The sequence below is a fragment of the Hypanus sabinus genome, chromosome 12 (genome assembly GCF_030144855.1).
Source record: "Hypanus sabinus isolate sHypSab1 chromosome 12, sHypSab1.hap1, whole genome shotgun sequence".
Lineage (NCBI taxonomy): Eukaryota > Metazoa > Chordata > Chondrichthyes > Myliobatiformes > Dasyatidae > Hypanus > Hypanus sabinus.
In genome coordinates, this window is record NC_082717.1 from 44,331,469 (window position 1) to 44,353,359 (window position 21,891).

Here is a 21,891-nt window from a genome sequence, read left to right on the forward strand (position 1 = left end):
GTTGCCCTGGAACATATACTCACCCTTTCCACCATCAACCCCCAATAAAGACCGGTGTGTGTTCTCTTGACTTCCCCTCCTGAAGTCCACAGTTAATTATTTGGTTCCTCTTGATGTTCAGTGAAGTTTTGTTGATCTCATTGAATAGTGGGGCAAACCCAAGAGGCCTACTAGCCTACTCCCACTTACCTTTCTTACGTTTCTTGTCTGGTTCCTTGATGCATGAAATGCCATGACATTCTATTTGTCTTTGGATATGCACCAAAGAGCCAGACAGAACCTGAGCATGCCTGGTAGAAACTGTTCAGTATGCCTCCCAGGAGAGGCCTTGGTGTAAGTAGTCTGAAATAGCCTGCATAAAAGAACATATTTTGGTTAGAATTAAGGAGACTTTCATAATGTTCATCCCTTGGCTCAGATATGTCAACTTTCATGCCAAATCATCAAGGAATGAGGTTGCAGATCTGTCAAGTCAAACATAATATCCATGAGGCATATGGGCCATGTGTATGAACAGAAATGTATTCCAATATAATCTGTCATCTCAAGACTGGTGAATTCATCATTATGCTGTCTTTATCAAGCCTGACAACCAACCTAGTGCTACACAGAGCTATGTGGAGTTGCACAGAACTAAGTGTATGCCAAATGCTATGCTAGATTCATAGCTAAAGAATCCCACAGCTAACAGATCAGATTAAAGCTGTAATGCTGCCACTTCCAATCATGAATGTTATTGGATAATTATGCACCTAACTGGAGATTATAGACATCAAGAGGGAAAACAGAGAACTAATGACTGTTTAGCTTGACATCAATAAAAGGAAAAAGTGCTAGAATTTATCATTTAGGAAATACTAACAAAGAACTTTGAAAAATAATAATAACATAGAGCAGGATTTTGCGAAGGTCATGACTGAATATTGTTTGTCAAGTTGTCGAGTATGGCAAATTGTCTGCTGATTACTGTTTTTGGTCTCAGGTCAAGTTGTCCATTACCAGTTTTCTGTGTGTATTTTTATTTGCCTTCTTCCAAATGAATTTGTAGAATGACATTTAATGGTTACTTGGTCTACATAAAGAGATATACTTGTATTGCAAGGTCTTTTAGTCAGCTTCTTTTGTCTTACATTTTGTGATCTTGATCGCAATACCTTCAGAGGGTCTTCTTAACTATCTCGTTAGGTGGTTTGATCACATTAGCCCATTTGACAGTATAAATTATAGCATTATTCCTGCTTGCAATGAGCAAATGCTCTTTTGCATCTTTATTAATTACAGTTTTTTTGCATTTACAGTCTAAATACAAATTTCACTTGATCAAAAGAATATAGAGTGCTTAAGTTGGTCTATGTATTAAGTTATGATGCAATTGCATATTCCATAAGAATTCTATAAGTCCTGCATATTAATATGGATAACAATCCTGTTTTAATTTGATAGTGCAATAATTCATTGGAATTCTGAAAATAAGCATTGATTTCTGTCATTTCATAACTCTAAAAATCCGTTTCTTTCTATTTTTATGAACCCCTAGGTGTCCCTGTTCCATAACACTGCTAGGGCCCTTCTATTTACTGTGTAAGTTCTGCCCTGATCTGTCTTACTAAAATGCACCACTTCACAATTATTTGAAATAAACTCCATCTGCCATTCCTTGGCTCACTGATCCTGTTGGTCAAGATTCTGTTGTAATCTTAGATAACCTTCTTTATTCTTCACCATCAAGTTCAAGGTCAAGTTTATTGTCATCAGACTGTATATGTGTAACCATTGGTTCGGCTAGCGGCTTAAACTGGGGGAAGACAGCCTCTGGCCTGGCCAAACTTAAGAAATCTGTTTGGGTGGATGCTGTGTGATGTGTTCCCCTGTTACAGATCAGTACCATGAACTAACCAACAGTACACGATATGCGATTAAACGACTGAACTTTATAATTTATTTGACTATATTGTTAGTACAGAAACAAAAAAAAAAGGGGAAAGAGCCCATTCTTATGACGCAGTCTAATGCACAATGTTGGAGCTCACGGTTCTGTCCATTTGTTCCCCATCAACCTCCTTTGAGCATAGCCAACTCTCGGACCCTCACTCCAAGTCCACTCCATCCAACGGTCGCGTCTTCTCTCTTCATCTCTCCCTGAATAAAGTCCCTTCCCTCAGACCCACAAGAAAGAACAACATACCTCTCATTGGATGGCACACATTCCAAACCCCCGTTATCTCTAGTCCTAACCCAAATATTGCTGCTACAGAGAAACCATCACATTAGAAATAAAACATTACAGAGAGGCCATTACATCAGCAGTGAAACTTCAGTGCTTTACACTCTCCCCCATCAAATTTAGTCATGTGCTTATGACATTGAAGTAATTCGCCAACCCTTCCTACAAAGCACAAAGTCCAACCCAGGTGTAAAAGGCAGTGACATAGCTCCCCAAAGTGGTAGGGTCACACTCTGATTCCCACATAGGCCAGACAGTTTGGTGGTCTCTTAATTCTCTGAGACTTCCATTCCCCTTCACCTAATTCTTCAGGTTCTGATACTATGGAGATACTTTTTTATTATTAGTTTTTTTATACATTTTCTACGTCACTACAGATAAAAAAAAACCCCAGATCGAAATGAAGAGCATTAATACAGTGCAAAAATAAACATACAATAATAATATAATACTAAAGAAGATAATTGAGAAAGCACCCAAATTGAAGACATGTATAATTAATATCCTCCCTGAGCCCCGCAACAAAAAAAAACTCCAGACCAACCACAGTACAATATAGAGAGTATAAATCAGGACATTCAAACCCCCAAAACTGTAAATACATTTAGCAACAGAAGATATTGATGCCTACTACCAAAAAAAAGGAGCTGAAAGCAAGGGACAGAAAAAAAAACCTAGTCAAGAGGAAGGTTATGAAAGTACTCAATAAAAGGTCCCCAGACCTTATGGAACTTTATATCTGAATTAAGAACCGAATAATGAATTTTTTCAAGGTCTAAGCAGGACATAATATCATTAAGCCATTGAGCATGTGTGGGCGGGGCAACATCTCTCCATCTAAGGAGGATTAAACGTCTAGCCAGGAGAGAAGCAAAAGATAATATTCAATACTTGGTCGAACTCAGACGTAAATCTGTCTCACCCAAAAAACCGAACAAAGCAATTAAAGGGTTAGGTTCTAGGTGGTGATTCAGAATATAAGATAACATTGTGAAGACATCTTTCCAAAATTTCTCCAAGCTAGGACAAAACCAATACACATGAATGAGAGAGGCCTCGCCCCTTTTGCATTTATCACAAAGCGGACTAATATTAGGGTAAAATCGAGATAGTTTAGATTTAGACATATGGGCTCTATGAACAATCTTAAACTGTAAAAGGCAATGGCGAGCACAAAGAGAGGATGAATTAACCGATTTGAGAATCGAGTCCCAAGTCTCATCAGATAAGGAGATATTTAAATCATGCTCCCAAGCCATTCTAATTTTATCCACAGGGGCACGCCATAAGGATGCTAATTTATCACGAATAAATGATATTAAACCTTTACCTGGTGGATTAGTAGAAAGAAAGAAATCCATAACATTTTTCTTAGGCATTTCAGGGAAGTTAGGAATTAAAGGATTAATAAAGTGTCTAATTTGGAGATATCTAAAAAAATGAGCATTGGGCAGATTGAATTTAGCAGAGAGCTGCTGAAAAGTTGAGAAGCGATTATCAATAAAAAGATCTTCAAAATGTCTAATGCCCTTCCTATACCAATCATGGAATGCTGAATCATATGTAGTAGGTAAAAAAAGGTGATTATGTAAGATAGGGCTAGAAAAGGAAAAACCATGGAAACCATAAAATTTCCTAAACTGAGCCCATATAAAGTGTGTCTAACAAGAGGATTAACAATTAATCTGGACAAGCTACTAGGGAGTACAGAGCCAAGAAGTGCAGAGACAGATAAATCTTTAGTGGAACTCAACTCCATTGCCACCCAATTAGGGCACTCGGGTTGGCCAATGGAAAAAAGACCAAAAGGTAGCACAACGTATATTGGCTGCCCAATAATATAAATGAAAGTTAGGTAAAGCCATGCCACCCTCTTTTTTAGATTTTTGGAGATAAACTTTATTAATTCTAGAGCGCTTATTCTTCCACAGATATGACAAAATAATAGAGTCTATGGAATCAAAAAAAGATTTAGGAATAAAAATTGGGATTGATTGAAATAAATATAAAAATTTAGGGAGAACATACATTTTAACAACATTAATACGACCTACCAAAGACATAGATAGAGGTGAGCATTGTAACAGACTCTGTTTTATAGTATATGAAAGATTGGCAAAGTTTTCACGAAAAAGATCTTTAAACTTCCTTGTGACTGTAATCCCAAGATAAGTAAATTGATTATGAACTACTTTAAAAAGGAGATCACGAAATGTTAATTCTCATGCTTCTTTATTAGTTGGGAAAAGTTTGTTCTTATGTAAATTAAGTTTATAGCCAGAGAACAGGCTAAACTGATCAAGAAGTGAAAACATTGGAGGCAAGGATGTAGACGGATTTGCAAGAAAAAGTAATAAGTCATCAGCATAAAGAGAAACTTTATGCTCAACACCCCCTCTCCAAATCCCGGTCAATCCAGGACAATTTCGATATGCTATCGCCAAAGTTTCTATAGCCAAATCAAAGAGAAAGTGACTTAAAGGGCATCCCTGACGGGTGCCATGTTTGAGGTTAAATAACTGAGATTTCTGAAAATTAGTCAAAAAAGAGGCAGTAGGACACAAATACAGCAACTTGATCCAAGAGATAAAACTTTGACCGAAGTCAAATTTTTCTAAAACTGCAAAAAAGTAGTTCCGCTCTATACGATCAAATGCTTTCTCCGCATCGAGGGAAATAACACATTCAGGAATCCCAGTTGGAGGTGAATATAAAATGTTAAATAAATGCCAAATGTTAAAAAAAGGAAGATGGTTTTTAATAAAACCAGTTTGATCATCAGAAATAATAGAGGGAATAACAATTTCTAATCTATAAGCCAAAGCTTTGGCCAAGATTTTAACATCAACATTAAGCAAAGAAATCGGCCTATACGAGGAACACTCTGTTGGGTCTTTACCCTTTTTTAGTAAAAGAATAATAGATGCCCCATTAAAAGAGGGTGACAATTTACCATTATTAAACGAGTCAGACAATACTGAGAATAACTGAGGAGAAAGAAGTGAAGAGAATGATTTATAAAATTCTACGGGGAACCCATCAGGTCCAGGAGATTTCCCTGAAGACAATACAGACATTGCAAAAGATATTTCTTCTGATGATATAGGCATGTTAAGTTTGGCTTTAAAATCAGATGAAAGCGAAGGAATATTCAGATTATTTAAAAAATGATCAACAGAGATATTGTCATTCAAAGATTCAGAGGAATAAAGTCGAGAATAGAAATTTTTAAATGCGTCATTGATTTCTAAGTGATCTGATGTAAAGTCTCTATTCTCCTTCTGGATCTTTGAAATATGTTGTTTGGCTTTGGAACATCTCAGCTGATTGGCTAGAAATTTACCAGATTTGTCACCATGAATATAGAAGCGACTCTTACTTTCAAGAAGTTGGCGTTCGACAGGTTGAGTAGACAGAAGATTAAATTTAGTTTGAAGTTCTACGTGCTTCTTGTATAATTCAGGATTCTTAGTTTGAGCATACAGTTGATCCAATTCTTTAATCTGATTAATGAGGGCTAATTGATCTGCACAGGACTTTCTATTAAGATTTGCTGTATAGGAGGTTATTTGACCCCTCAAATATGCTTTCATGGCATCCCAGACAATCTGGGATGACATTTCAGATGATGTATTGGTGTTAAAATAAAAAGGTTATCTGATCTTTAATAAATTTTAGAAAATCATCATCCGATAGTAAAGTTGAGTCAAAATGCCAGTGTTTATTCCTCTGAGGGAAAATTTAAAGACGAAGTAATTGGGACATGGTCAGAAATCAGTATACTCTGATAGTCACAAGAATAGACAAATGGAGTAAGTTGATTATCGAGTAAGAAGTAGTCAATTCTAGTAAAGGTATGGTGAACATGTGAAAAAAAAAGAATAGTCTCTCTCAGTAGGATGAAGGAAACGCCATATATCAGAGATACCATAATTAGAGAGAAATGAGTGAATAGCTAAGGCAGATTTAGTAGGTAGTCTAGTAACAGAGGACGATCGATCCAAATTAGGATCTAACCAACAATTGAAGTCGCCACCCAGTATAAGAGAGTATGAGTTTAAATCTGGTAGTGAGGAGAAAAAACATTAAAAAAAATTAACATCATCAAAATTGGGAGCATACAGGTTTGCTAGTACAACTTTAGTAATATATAATTTACCAGAAACAATAATAAAACTGCCATTTGTATCAGATATCTTATTATGGAGTTCAAAAGGAATATTTGAATTAATAAGGATGGAGACCCCCCCCCCCCCCAGCTTTGGCAGCAAAGGATGAATGAAAATGCTGTCCCGCCCACTTAGACAGAAGCCGAGAATTATCAAAACTACAAATATGAGTTTCTTGAAGGAAAGCAATGTCAGCTTTGAGTTGTTTAATATGCGAGAAGACCTTCCTTCTTTTAACAGGATGATTCAATCCCTTTACATTCCAGCTCACAAATTTAAGTGAATTAACCATTATCAATTGTTAGTGCATATAAGGTAGCAGGCATATAAAAAATCAAGCAGTACAATAACAGTCTGGGAGCAAAAATGTAAACATAGATCCGTAGAATCAAAATAGAGACATGTCCTGAATAACAAAGGAAAACAAAAGAAACAGTGAGTAGTGTTGGAACTGGAGAACCCACCCACTCCTCGCAACCCAAAATTAGACGGCTACCTAAAAGAGCAGCTAGCTCTACCAAAAAAATTAACCCACGTATGACTGCCAGTTCTGTGTCGTTAACAAAAGTTCCGTATAAATAATATAGCAAATAATAACTAATTTATGCACTAGAAAACAGAATTACAAATAGGAACAACTTCAACAGAAGTATAAAACTTAATACAAAGAAAATCAGAAGGAAACTAAAACTAACCTACCTGCGAAAAATTATAAAAGATTAAAAGAGAAAAAAAAGGGGGAAGGAGAAAAGGGGGAAATTATAAAATTCAAAGAGAGTCCTTATCAACCATTTGCAGAAAAAAAAGCAAAACTTAAACCATGAATCAACCAACAGGGAGGCCTTCAATAAAAACTCCAAACCTCCAAAACAAGTTAAAGACAATTGTAGTTCTCTATAGATAAGGTTATACAAAAATAAAATAGATTACGCAGGTAAAATCTAAAAGTTCGCAGGGAAACATTAAACTTAAATTATCTATTTAGAAAAAATGCACCAAGTCCAGGGAGAGATTGACTACAGCCCTTAGAGCTTCAATAGATAATGACTGAATTATTCAAGTAAAGTCTGAGTTTGGAAAAAACAGTTTTACTCCGGGAAGTACTTATTAACCATTTTAGAAGGTCAGGCCGGTTCTGAAGAAGACGGGGTGGCTGGAAGACTTCCAACAAACGCCTTAGCCTCCTTCACTGATTTAAACCACTTATAATCTCCAGTAGTAAGCGTAATTCGAAGATCGGCTGGATTTCGGAGAGAGGGTCTGAATCCACGATCAAAAACTACTTTCATTACACCTTTAAACTCAGCATGCATCTTCAGAACCTGGGGGGCAAAATCCTCACAAAACGAATGACCGTATTTTGAAAAGCAAAAGTACCTCTGCGGCGTGCCTCCATCATCAAACAGTTTTTCACCTGGTATTGATGAAAGCATAAAATAATCGGCCGTGAGCGGGAACCCAGAATTGCTTGAGGAACATAGATCCTGTGTGCCCTTTCAAGTTCAGGTGGAGTTGGAAGGAATTCTTTCCCGAAGATCTCACAGAGAAACTTAGAAAAAAATTCAACGGGAGAGCCCTTTTCAGTGGCCTCTGGCAAACCAAGAATTCGAAGATTGCAACGTCTGCTCCGATTTTCAAGATCCACCATTTTGGAAAAAAGTTTACTGTTCTTCTCCTCGAGGCTGGAGCAGAGAGTTTCAAGGTATTGAACACGGCGTTTTAAATCTTCAGAAGTTACGTCAATGCGAGATAAATGTTCAGCATATTCATCCACTCTAGCATTAATCTGATCCAATTTGACATTCAGCTGGTTGAAAGAAGTTCTAAAATCAGTTCTAAAATCCATTAAAGTATCTTGTCGATGTTGTTCCAGAATAGCGAGAATGTCAGCCGACAAAGCCGTAGAAGTTTCCTTTTTCCCGGTTTTAGTACTTTTGGTAGCCATTATAAGATAGATGTGTTCGCAGGCAGGTAAAAGAGAACTAATAAAATACCTAACTAAGGTTTAAGAAGGGAGACATATAGTGCAAAGGTAAGAAGAATAACGGAGCAAAAGTTCGGAGCAACTAAACAATCGCCATCTTACCGGAAGTCTGGGGATACTTCTGCTCTACCTGGCAAGGCCTCCCCTGGCCTCTGACTTGTGCCCACCAGCAACTTTGACCCCTCTGTCCTGTGGTCAACCCCTCCTTTATCCCTTGCAGGGTCCTGCTGCAACTCAGGCTGTCCACAAATAGCAACCCCACCCCCCCAGCTAATTTCACCTGACTGAGCGGGAGAAGGACTGGGAGTCTCTTCCTCAATCAATGGGAAATTAGCAAAAGGCAGCACATACCACACATCCAGATCCTCATCCTCCAAATCAGTATCCCTCTCAGGGGTGGGGGCCGGCCTAACCTCTCCTGTTGTTGGCCCTGCAGTCGCCCCACATTTCAGCAGTCCTCTTACTAGGTGTAGGCTTCAGGTTGGTCTCTGGGTCTACCTGCACCTCTTGTCCTACAGGTAGCAGGTGGTTCCGATGGAGAATCTTGACAGGCCCATTCCCATCCTCTGGTTTCACCTGGAAAACTGGTAGGTTTGGCATCTGACTCTCCACTACATAGAGCGTAGCCACCCAGCCGTCAGCCAACTTATGCTTTCCAGGTAGCCCCAAATTCCTTATGAGGACTCTGTCTCCCTGCAGGAGCTGGGAGAACCTCACTTTTTGATCATACCTCCTCTTATGTCCTTGATTCTGTTTGGTAGCTGCAACCCTGGTTAATTCACAAACCCTTTTCAGCTCCCTTCTCATATCAAACACATACTTCAGATAAGTCTTCAGTGGTAAGTCTCCCTCCTCAGTCCCAAAACAAAGGTCAATGGGCAACCTCACCTCGCATCTAAACATCAGATAATATGGCGAGTACCCAGTAGCTTCATTTCGGGTACAGATGTAACTGTGGACCAGATGTCCAATATGTTCACTCCACCTGCTCTTTTTGCTGATCTCAAGGATCCTGAGCATGTCTAGCAAGGTCTGATTAAACCTCTCAGGCTGGGGATCACCCTATGGATGATAGGGTGTGGTCCTTGACTTCTCAACTTTGAGCATGCCCAGTAATTCATGGATGAGCCTGATCTCGAAATCCCATCCCTGATCACTATGTATCTGCCTGGGAAGGCCATAAGAAATGGGATTTTTCTCCCATAACACTTTGGCCACCGTGGACACCCTCTGGTCCTTGGTAGGAAAAGCCTGCACATATCTGGTGTCATGGTCTATGATGACTAAGACTTTCGTCATGTTGCTAGCATCCTGTTCTACTGACAAGAAATCCATACACACCAGGTCCAGGGGTCCCACATTCTGCAAGTGGGACAAAGGAGTTGCCTGCGTAGGCAACGTCTTTCACTGTATGCATCGAATGCACGACTTGCAGTATTCTTCGACCTCCGACTTCATTTGGGGCCAATAAAACCAGTTTCTAAGCAATCCATAGGTCTTTTCAACCCCCAAATGTCAGGAGTAATCATGAAGTGACTTCAACACAACCCTCCGATACTTCTCAATCAGAATCAGCTGGCAAAACCATGGTTGTTCCGTGGGTGACATGACCCAATATAGGATCTGGTTCTGTGACTCCAACCCAGGCCATTCTCTCAGTAATGAAGGCAGCTCCGCGTGTTTCATCTTCTCTGCCTGAGCCTTTCCGACCGAATGATGCTTATGTCCTCTCGCTGAACAGCTGCCACTTCTCCAGAATGCCGGCAGCCGATTTGTCTTCGGAGCAGTCAGGTTACAGTAAACTTGGGGAATGGCGTCATCAGAAGCCCCCAATTGATCTACCCCTCTATCCAGCCCCTCCTTTTCCTCTGCCTTCACGGTGATGGCAAACTGACACATAGCATTCACCCCAGGGGCTGGAACGCTCTCCCACTCCTCATTCCTAACCAGTCCCTCATGCACTTTTTGGGACAAAGCATCAGCATCAATGTTCCTGCTTCCTGGCCAGTACTTCAGGCTGAAATCATGGGCAGACAATGCCACCAACCGATGGCCTATGGCATCCAGTTTTGCTGAGGTCAGGATATACTTTAGGGGGTTGTTGTCCATCCTCACTTCAAGCTTGGCCCCGTAGAGGTAGTCATTCAGCTTATCCATCACTGCATTTCAACACCAAAGATTCCAAATTGTGCATTGGATAGTTTTTCTTGGTTGGCGATAGACTCCAGCTGACAAATGAAACTGGTCTCAACCCGGTGCCCTGATCCTGATACAGGATGCCCACGAAGCTTTCTTAGCTGACATCCATGTGTAGTAGATACAGTAATCGGGGGTTCACAAAAGCCAACAATTGTGCCTGGGTCAGTAGCTCCTTCAGCAACTGAAAGCCCTCCTCACATTTTCCATCCCAACTCGGTCCAAAGGTCTCTGACAGGTTAAGATACTCTCGACCCTCCTGCCCTTTATCTCCCCCCTCCCTTTCTTCCCCAAGGGAGGGTAACCACACAGAAGCTGATTCAATGGGTGACTCACTTTCACGTAGCCTTTCATGAACTTCCATCCCATGAGACTATGAGCCCAACATAGCTAACAGACATTTGGCAGAACTGGCACTTGTCCAGGGAATGTTTTAACCCTTCAGCTTTCAGATGGCCCAACACCTTCAATAGCCTGGTTTCATGTTCTTCCAGGGTGGATCCAAACACAATGTCATCCAGATACACCAATACCTCAAGCAAGTTCATATCCCTGACTGTCTTCTCCATGACCCACTGGAAGGTTAAAGGGGCTCCCGATATGCCCTGGGGCATCCTTTTGAACTGGAAAAAATCCCAGGGGACATATAAATGCTGTCTTCTGTTTGTTGGCCTCACTCACGGGGACCTGGTAATATTCACTTTTCAAGTCCAGCACACTGGGCGACTTTGCATCACTCAGGCAGGCCTGCATGTCCTTGATCCTCGGGACTATAGACGGTCAAGGACAGTGCACCTGTTGAGAGTCCTATAGTCCACACGCATCTGTGCCTTCCCATTCTTCTTTCGGGTCACTCCTACTGGGGACACAAAGGGGCTTCAGGACTCAGTGATGATCCCAGCTTCTTTCAACTTACATAAATGCTGCTGAATGTCTTCCACATCTGCACAGGCCAGTCTCCACGATCTCCCTCTAAACAGGGTGTCCTCAGTCACCTGGATAGTGTGATGAGTGCTCTTGGAACAACACACATCGAACTCGTCAGTGGAAAAGACACCTTCTCTACCAGCCTCCTCTTCCAACCCGCAGGAACCGGGAGTCCCTGAAGTTGAATGACCCAGCGGTCAACTTTCCCCCTTTTTCCAATAGTTTCTCCCTGGCTCGTCTCACAGGGACATTACTGTCTCCTGGAACAGATGCACCAGGGGCATCCCCTGCCTGAAGGTGACCTCCCTCTTCTTAGAGTTCCTGACAATCACTCCAACCTGCTTGCCTCTACAACCAAGGGCTTCTACAATTTGGGCCTCACCAGTACCCCAGCAGGAAATCTCGACTCCCCCTCGTGGTCTTCCGGAGTGTCCACTCAGAGGGGCTTGCCATCAGGCGCTCCGTGAAACTTCAGGGTCCCCATCACTCCTGCTGCTTCCCCGGGCCGTACCACCATCGGCTTCGACTGGGTGAACCACACAGTCCCTCACTTAAATTCAGCCACATACTTCCTCAAAAGCTGCTCAAAACACCGAGTGCATGGACAATGTTTCCAGAAAGCTCTCAACTGCATTCTCCTTGCAGGCCCCCATGAGCCTCCTCAAAAGTGGGGTGTTCATCCCTAACAGCATTGAAACGCTGCCCTCCTCAACGGGGTCCAGACAAACCAACAACAATGTGTCAAGGACCTCAGACACTCCCATATCAGCCTCAGAAAACTCCAGTTTCACCAACAAATAACCATCGAACAGATAATCACTAGCACTCAGCCCCAGATCTCCAGTGCCCTGAATGGGGTCAATGGTAACTGCTTCAGATACCAGGTGTACAACAGTGTGACCTGTGACCAGGCGTTGAGTATGGCTTTAGCATCAATACCCTCTATCTATCGCAACACACTCGAGCATGGTCCCACCAAGCCTTCAGGAATTGGGCTTTTTGCTTTCGAGAGTTCCTTGGTATATTGCTGGGAACGTGTTCCCCCAGAGACACCGGGCTGTTCCTTCACTGGGTCTCCTCTAAATTTTCCCATTGACTTTCTCTGCTGAGGTACCCGGGGGCTCACTCTCCTCCTCGCATGACACCGGCTGCTGGCAGCCCTTCCGCATTGTTCATCCCCTTAGAAGATCCACTACCCCATCAACTCCATTATATTGGGTGGGGGGTCACACCCACTAACAACAGCTGGGACATCTGATTCTCAACTCTGCCACAATCTCCTCTACCGCTCGCTGGGGTAGGCTGGCTATCTGTGGTCACTTCACTGCAGAGGGCCACTACCTGTATCCTGCTGACTGAGGCCTCCTGTGCCTCCAATGCATTGTCCCCTTTCCTGTACCTCTCTGATCAGCTCAACAAAAGAGGGAGGGGGTGCGTCTTATAAGACTGTCGGAGACCCCAAGCAATCGAGTCATGGGACTGGGCACCCTTTGCTATCTGGTCCATTCTTAACTGATGCACCTCAGCCACCTGAATGGCCCCTCTGCGCAGCAAGCAGTTTAGCTTCCTCACCAGCTGAAAGATGCAGGCAGAAAGTTTCTCCTGATGCACGTTCTAAAACCCCGCCATGAGCTCCATCGGGCTTCCTGTCGGGCCAGAAGAGCTTTCCAATGCTCGCATGTAATCACTCAGGGTTGCTAGGGGATACCACAACCTGACTGCTCTCGCAACGTCAGCAGCCTGCCCACTCAAACTCTCAACCAACCTCTGTCGCTTTATGTCATCAGGGCCCTGTCATTCATCTAACAACTGAGAAGTCTGCTCTGCCCAAGTCTCATGCTCCTTTTCCCCTTTAGGGGTGGATGTTATTCCAGAGAATAGGTGGAGCCTATCATAGCAGGGATTTTGAATCTGGGCATTTTTCCATTTATTTGCCAGAGAGATAAGGGCGGATACTAACTTAGAATTCTGACTCTTCATTGGGGAACGGGGACTCATTAGACATTCCAAATCTGACCACTCCTTTCCCTCACTCCCAGAAGCGATAGAACCCTGTCTTTTTAATTTCCAACCCCCCCAGTTACTGCTACGTCAGCGCTGGTTTGCTTTAAAACGAGAGCTGCGTCCGCCATTTTATTAAACCTCTGCCCTGCAATCACATCTTTAATACTTGATGCACCATCAATAACTCACACTGAGACGTAGGCGAGATATCGGCTTTTATTGACTGGAAGAAGGAACCAGGAGTGAGTGTCTATCATACAAGGTCCTGGAGACTGAGGCCGATCTTCAGGCCGCAGGTCTCCTTTATACAGGGGCCTGTGGGAGGAGCCACAGGAGCAGTCAGCAGGGGCGTGTCCCGACAGGCACATAGTTCACCACATTCACCCCCCCTTCGTTTGAAAAAGTCCTCATGTAGCGAAGGTTCTTACAAGTCAAGCCGATCAGGCGGTCGAATCTGTCGCTGCGATCTACGTAGCACCGGCTGTGACCGCATAGGTGCCGGCAACATTGGCGATTGCACAGGGGACGGGGGTTGCGCGTGTTCTTGCCCACTAGGCGCCGGTGATCCCTCATGCATGTGCGAGGCACCTGGTATAAATGCGTACGAAACGCCCGGTATACAAGTGTCGTGGGGAGTCTGTGTAGGGCCTGGTGAGTACGGTGTCACCTCTGGTGCAGGGTTCACAGTTACCGGAGAGCCTTCAGGGTAGTGGTCTGCTGCACCTGCGGGTGCCAGGTCGCGGATGGAGACCGTGTCCTCCCGCCCATCAGGTAAGACCACGTAAGCATACTGGGGGTTCGCATGGAGAAGGTGAACCCTCTCCACCAGCGGGGAGTATTTATTGCTCCTCACATGTTTCCGGAGCAGCACTGGCCCCGGGGACGTCAGCCAAACTGGTAGGGTGGTCCCAGTGACAGACTTCCTGGGAAAAGAGAATAGGCGTTCGTGAGGGGTGGCATTGGTGGACGTACATAACAGAGAGCGGATAGAGTGCAGTGCCTCAGGGAGGACCTCCTGCCATCGAGAGACCGGCAACCCTTTGGACTTGAGGGCTAAAAGTGTGGCCTTCCACACTGTGGCATTCTCCCGCTCTACCTGGCCATTACCCCGGGGATTATAACTCGTGGTCCGACTGGTAGCAATGCCCCTAGCTAGCAAGTACTGGCGCAGCTCTTCACTCATAAAGGAGGACCCTCTATCACTGTGGATATAGCAGGGATACCCGAACAGAGTGAAGAGCTGGCGCAGGGCTTTTATGACGGACGTGGCAGTGGTGTCGGGGCAGGGGATGGCAAAGGGGAACCGTGAGAACTCGTCAATAACACTGAGAAAATAGACATTGCGGTCAGTGGAGGGAAGGGGGCCCTTAAAGTCAACACTCAGGCGTTCAAAAGGGCGGGTGGCCTTGACAAGTTGTGCCGTGTCAGGACAGTAGAAGTGCGGTTTGCACTCGGCACAAATTTGGCAGTCCCTGGTCATCGTCCTGATGTCCTCCAGGGAGTACGGCAGGTTCCGAGCTTTCACAAAATGGTAAAATCGGGTGACCCCCGGATGGCAAAGTTGTGCATGAAGGGCGTACAGCTGGTCGAGCTGTGAGCTAGCACATGTTCCCCGGGATAGGGCATCAGGGGGCTCATTGAGTCTGCCAGGCCGGTACAGGATATCATAGGTGTAGGTGGAGAGTTCTATCCTCCACCGCAAAATCTTATCATTTTTGATCTTGCCCCGCTGTTGGTTGCTGAACAGGAACGCAACCGAGCGCTGGTCGGTCAGCACAGTGAATCTTTTGCCAGCAAGATAGTGCCTCCAGTGCCTAACAGCCTCCACTATGGCCTGGGCTTCTTTCTCCACTGCGGAGTGCCGAATTTCAGAGCCTTGGAGGGTGCGAGAAAAGAATGCTACTGGTCTGCCTTCCTGATTAAGGGTAGCAGCCAGAGCGAAATCGGAGGCATCACACTCCACTTGGAAGGGAGCGGTCTCGTCCACTGCATGCATCGTAGCTTTGGCAATGTCCGCTTTAATGCAGTTGAAGGCCGCGCAGGCCTCAGCAGAGAGGGGAAACGAGGTAGACTTGACCAGCGGGCGAGCCTTGTCTGCGTAATGGGGGACCCATTGGGCGTAATAGGAAAAAAACCCCAGGCACCGTCTGAGGGCCTTGAGAGTGGTGGGAAGAGGGAGCTCTAACAGGGGGCGCATACGTTCGGGATCAGGCCCAATAACCCCGTTTTCCACGACATACCCAAGTATAGCAAGGCGGGTGGTACCAAAAACACACTTGTCCCTGTTATAAGTAAGGTTCAGAGCTGCGGCCACTTGGAGAAACCGTTGGAGGTTGGCGTCGTGATCTGGCCTGTCATGACCACAGATGGTGATGTTATCCAGATAGGGAAATGTGGCCTGCAGTTGGTACTGGTCCACCATCCGGTCCATTTCCCTCTGGAAGACAGAGACACCATTCGTGACACCGAAAGGGACGCGCAGGAAGTGATAGAGCCGGCCGCCTGCCTCGAAGGCGGTGTAGGGGCGGTCCTCTGGGCAGATGGGGAGCTGGTGATAAGCGGATTTCAGATCTATTGTCGAGTACACCTTATACTGAGCAATCTGGTTGACCATATCCGCGATGCGGGGTAGGGGGTATGCGTCAAGCTGCGTAAACCTATTGATGGTTTGACTATAGTCCACCACCATCCTATTTTTCTGCCCAGTCCGAACAACAACCACCTGGGCCCTCCAAGGGCTTGTGCTCGGCTCAATGATCCCCTCCCTGAGCAGCCGCTGCACCTCCGACCGAATGAAGGCCCGGTCCCCCGCGCTGTACCTCCTGCTTTTGGTTGCCACAGGTTTACAGTCGGGGGTCAGGTTGGCGAACAGCGGTGGGGGAGGGATCTTGAGAGTGGAGAGGCTGCAAGTGTCGGTAGCGCAGCTGTTGGCCTGGTTCTGGATGGGATGTGTGTGTCCGTGTGTGTGTGTGGTCAGTAGCGGGGTATGTGAAGAAGTCCCACAAAACTGAGGATTCTTGACAGTGAGTGGTGGGAGGGGCCCGTCGTATACCATAGTCACACTTTCGAGATGGCTCTGGAAGTCCAGCCCCAATAGCACAGGTGCACACAGATTAGGCATGACCAGCAGTTCAAAGTCCCGATATACTGTGCCTTGCACCACCAAAGTCGCTACACAACCCGCCCGGATGTCTGCGGACTGCGACCCAGAGGCCAAATGGAACCTCCGACTGACCGGCCGCGTTGCAAGTCCGCAGCGTTGCACTGTGTCCGGGTGAATAAAACTCCCAGTGCTGCCCGTGTCAAACAGGCATCCAGTCCAATGCCCCTCCACCTGGATGTCCATCATGGATCTTGCAAGCTGGTGTGGGGCGCTTTGGTCGAGAGTCACAGTGGCCAGAGTTGGATCGCCGTCGGGGTACCCGGTCAGCATCGGAGGATCGGGGGCGGGGCGTGCTGACGTCGACAAAGATGGCCGCCCACATCCCGGCATGCAAGATGGCGGCCCCCACGTTTCACCCGCAGCGCTGCACTCCGCTCAAGGTTGAGACTTACAGACCTTGGCGAAGTGGCCCCGCTTTCCGCAGCTGGAGCAGGTCGCTTCTCGCGCTGGACAGCGTTGTCGAGGATGTTTCTTTTGGCCACAGAAATAACAAGGCACGAGTTTCTTACGGGCCACAGCCGTGGTCTGGGTCGGGGAGCGCGTGGAATGGCGACTGGCGGCGGCGTTGGCGAATTCGCTCCCGGGAGCCGGCGGTGGCGGGGTCTGAGGCGTCCACGAAACCGGCGGGGAATCGCGCGACTGGACAGCGTCGGCGTTATGCCGCGCAGCTTCTAGAGCGTTGGCCTTCTCTATCGCCGAGCTCAAGGTAAGATCCGAGTTCTCCAGCAGCCGCTGGCGCATGTACACTGACCTCAGTCCCGTCACAAAGGCGTCTCGCACCAGCAGCTCCGCATGCTGTTCTGCCGTGAGCGTCTTGCAGTCACAAGCTCGGACGAGTGTCTGTAGTGCTCGGAGAAACTCAGCGCACGATTCGCCAGGCCGCTGTTGCCGGGTAGCTAAGCGATGTCTTGCGTAGACGGTGTTCACCGGCCGCAGGTACTGTCGTTTGAGGGCGTCCAGTGCCCCTTCGTAGGTCGGCAGGTCCCGGATAAAGGAGTAAACTTTGGAGGAGACCCTCGAGAGTAGGATTCTGTGCATAACGGCGGGTTCAGTCGCACGAAGCTCCGCCAAGTACGATTGGAAGCATGCAAGCCAGTGTTCAAAAGCGAGAGCTGCGTCAGGGTCTTGAGGGTCCAAATCCAACCGGTCCGGACGCAAAACGGGTTCCATGTTTTAAAACTTCCAGTCAATAAAATTGATGCACCATCAATAACTCACACTGAGACGTAGGCGAGATATCGGCTTTTATTGACTGGAAGAAGGAACCAGGAGTGAGTGTCTATCATACAAGGTCCTGGAGACTGAGGCCGATCTTCAGGCCGCAGGTCTCCTTTATACAGGGGCCTGTGGGAGGAGCCACAGGAGCAGTCAGCAGGGGCGTGTCCCGACAGGCACATAGTTCACCACAATACTACTCAACAATTCACCCGGAGTATGAATAGCTACCCCACTGGTTCAATGCTCAGCTCATCACACAGCATCAAACAAAGTTAATCCCGAACAATAACCCCACAATTGTAACCCTAGGTTCGGCTAGCGACTTAATCTAGGGGAAGACAGCCCCCGGCCCAGCAAAACATAAGAAACCTTGTTTGGGTGGATGGTGCACGATGTGTCCCCTGTTACAAATCAGTACCATAAACTAACCAACAGACACAATATGCGATTAAACCAGTGGTCCTCAACCACTGGGCCTTGGACCAGTACCGGGCCACAAAGCATGTGCTACTAGGCCGCTAGGAAACGATATGAGTCAGCTGCACCTTTCCTCATTTCCTGTCATGCCCGCTGTTGAACTTGAACGCATGCGAGGTCATCAGTCGCTTAAACGCAGTGATACCCTAGCGCCAGGGATCACTGGTTGGCTTTGTGTAACCGACCACCTCACGCGGCCAGCGAGAAGTGCCATTGCTGCTGGCCTGGAGCGCGGACAGATGGGTGCCGCCTCTAAACCGGTTTAGCACACTGAATGTTCATGGATATTCACAGATGATCTAATTCAGGCTTAGGGTTTTGTAAGTCGCAGAGCTGTTACCTCGCTGCAATCTACTGAAAGTCATTCCTCAAGCTAAACTTTTGTCGGCCGATAGATCCTACCTACCTACAAGGGGGCGGGCACGTGCCCTGTCACACTCCTTGCTTGGTCAGTTGCTCTCTCCGGACTGCGATCGCCTCGGCCCCGGCACGGGGACCTCCGACCCTGACCTTGTCCTCTCACCCCACCCATGACCAGCCGCACCTGGTCAAGGCGTCTGGCAGCGTGCGGGCGGGCAGGAAGCTGAGTTCAGTCCCAGAGGCTGTCTAATGAGGCAATGAAGCCCACAAAATTTTTTCGGCACCTTGAGTCCAAGCACCCTGCACTTAAAGACAAACCCATTGAGCTTTATTGAGCGAAAAAACGTGAGCAAGTGTTAAGGATCTGGCCTGAACACTGGGTCAAAGGGCCTCTGCTGATATCTCTGGACCACGACAGCCCTTAATTTCTGCCTTCTTTCACCTGGCCATGTGGGTTTTGACACTGCCCCTTTCCTTATTGGACTTTTGCCAATTACCCACTTATCTCCTCACTAGCACCCACCTGTTTCTGTTTTCACTCATTACCCGGTCCATTTAAACCCTGCCTTGACACACATTCTCTGCCAGTTTGTCCCAGCTTTGACCTGAGTCATTCTAGCCTGCCATTGCAACTGCTGCCAACTGATTTTGCAGGACTCTGTGTTTCTGGATTTTGCCTGTTTTGGAACCTGATTTTTGCCTGTGCGCTCTGGATCATCTGCCCTTGCTGGACGGCCTTTCCTGGGTAAGACCTCCACCTACCATCCTGGATTCATGCCTGCCTCCTGTTTGTGAAAGACTATTGCCCTTGTGCTCCCTAATAAATCCTGGTAAAAGAGCATTCATTGGTCTGCACTTGAGTCCTACCATAACCCGACCCAACCTGACAGCAAGCGGGACAGAAGCAAGTACTAAGAGCCATGAAAACTAAATTGTGGAATAGACTGAACATAAGGAACTCCCTTCAAGTATCGCTGTCTCCCATCAGCCCACGATAGGATCGTCTTGTTGCAGGGAAACAAGGCCAGGGCTCGCACTGATTCACTGATATTGGTGTGTTGCAATGATTTTATACGTTCATACGAGGAAAATATGCGCTGTGGGTTTAATATCCAAACGTTACTTAAATCGTTATGATGCTATTGACTTATAAGTGAGTTATAATTGACTTATCACTATATTCATGCCAGGAAAATATGTGCTGTGTGTCTAATATTAAATTTGTTAGATAAACCCTTTGAGAAATGAAATTGAGTGTATTAGCCACTTAGAAGTGACTTATAGTTGATTTATCACCTATATTCTGGTCATGATTAACACCACCTCCCCCCACCCCCCTCCACCGGCCGGTCTGAAAGAATATTGTCAATATTTAAACGGTTGGTGGTACAAAAAAGTTTGGTGATCCCTGGATTAAACGATTGAGCTTTATAATTCTTAATTTAACTGTATGGATAGTACAGAAACAAAGGAAAAGGGCCCATTCTCATGAAACGGTCTAATGCGCATGCTGGAGCTCACTGTTCTGCCCATTCGTTCCCCATTGACCTCCTCTGAGTGCAGCCGACCCTCGGACCCTCACTCCAAGTCTAGTCCGTCCAGTGATCTACCAACTCTCTCTATTTGCATCTTCACTCTTAATCTCTCCCTGACTAAAGACTGCCAAATCCCTTCTCTCAGACATACAAGAAAGAACAACATGCCTCTCATTGGGATGGCACACATTCCAAAGCCCCCATTATCTCTAATCATAACCCAAACATTGTTGGTACAGAGAAACCATCACATTAGCAGTGAAACCTTACAGTGCATTACATATGTCTACAACCAAATGAAACAACATTCCCCCAGATCAAATGCACCCACAAAACATGCATCTCACACACAGCACATAAAAATAAAATATTACCTCAAATAAGTTAATAAAATACAATTCAAAATGCATGTAGTGTGCAGCACAGGTAAACAGTACAATAAGCAGGGGAGGGTGTTTCCTATAGTGGGGAGTCTAGGACCAGAAGGCAGAGCCTTAGAATAGAGCAACAACCATTTAGAACAGAGATGAGGAGATTCATGAGCCAGAGGTTGGTGAATCAGTCAAATTTGTTGCCACAGGTGGCCGTGGAGGCCAGATCATTGGGTACATTTAAGGTGGAAGTTGATAGGTTCTTGATTAATCAGGCAGTGAAAGATTTCAGGAGAAAGCAAGAAAATGGGGTGAGAGTGGAAATGGATCAGCCATGATGAAATGGTGGAGTAGAATCAATGGGTCAAGTGGCCTAATTCTGTCTTATGGCCTAACAGTATAGTAAACAGCTTGCTAGTGATGAGACTTTGGTGGTGACAGGCAATTCGTTAGTCACGGAGCCTGAAGGAAGTAACTGTTTTCCACTCTGGAAGTAATAGTGCTGATATTTCTGTATCTCCTTCCTGACAGTAGTGTGTCAAAGAGATTGTGGGATGGGTTGTGGAGATCCTCAACAATGCTTTGGGCCCTTTGATAATTGTCAATAAATGGAGGGCAGGAGACTCCAATGATCCTCTCTGCAGTTTTTACTATCCTCTGTAGGGTCTTGCAGTTCAGTGAATTGCAGCTTCCATCCTACACCACGGTGTAGCTGGTCAGGGCACTCTCGATGGTGCTCCTGTAGAAAGCTGTTAGAATGGGGCAGGGACTTTTGCATCCCTCAATCTCCTCAGAAAGTGTAGGTATGACTGTGCCTGCTTAACTATTGAAGAGATATTGGGGTCCAGGTTAGAGCGACTATTATGTGCACACCAAGGAACTTTGTGCACTTCCTTCTCTCTCTGACAGAGTCACTGACGTGCAATGGGGAGGAAGTCCACAATCACCTCAGTTGTATTGTCGACATTGAGACTCATGTTGTTATCGTCATATCATTTGACAAGCTGCCTCTCTCTATACCTACTTATGATTGCTGATGAGGCCAACCACTGTTGTATCATCAGGGAACTTGATGATGTGGTTTGAGCTGGATCTGGCAGTACAGTGGTGATTTGGCAGCATGAACACCAGAGAGTTGAGCACACAGGCCTGAGCAGCACCAGTTTGCAGCATGATGCAGCTTGAGAAGCTGCTGTCAACTTGGACTCACAAGGGTTTTTCCATCAAGTCCAAGATCCAGTTACAGAGAGGGGTGTTGAGTCT

The 21,891-nt window shown here is 45.8% G+C and overlaps 1 protein-coding gene across 1 annotated transcript; it reads right to left on the reverse strand.

The window, feature by feature from the left end:
• Positions 1-13,848: 13,848 nt before the first annotated feature.
• Positions 13,849-15,914, reverse strand: LOC132402476 (uncharacterized). Its single transcript, XM_059985331.1, has one exon. The coding sequence runs from the start codon at positions 15,699-15,701 to the stop codon at positions 13,929-13,931; it is 1,773 nt and encodes a 590-aa protein (XP_059841314.1). The 5' UTR covers positions 15,702-15,914; the 3' UTR covers positions 13,849-13,928.
• Between the last annotated feature and the right edge of the window lie 5,977 nt (positions 15,915-21,891).

Bases quoted from the DNA above. Each gene is read 5' to 3' on its own strand.
- LOC132402476 (XM_059985331.1), bottom strand. From the start codon at position 15,701: ATGCGCCCCCTGTTAGAGCTCCCTCTTCCCACCACTCTCAAGGCCCTC.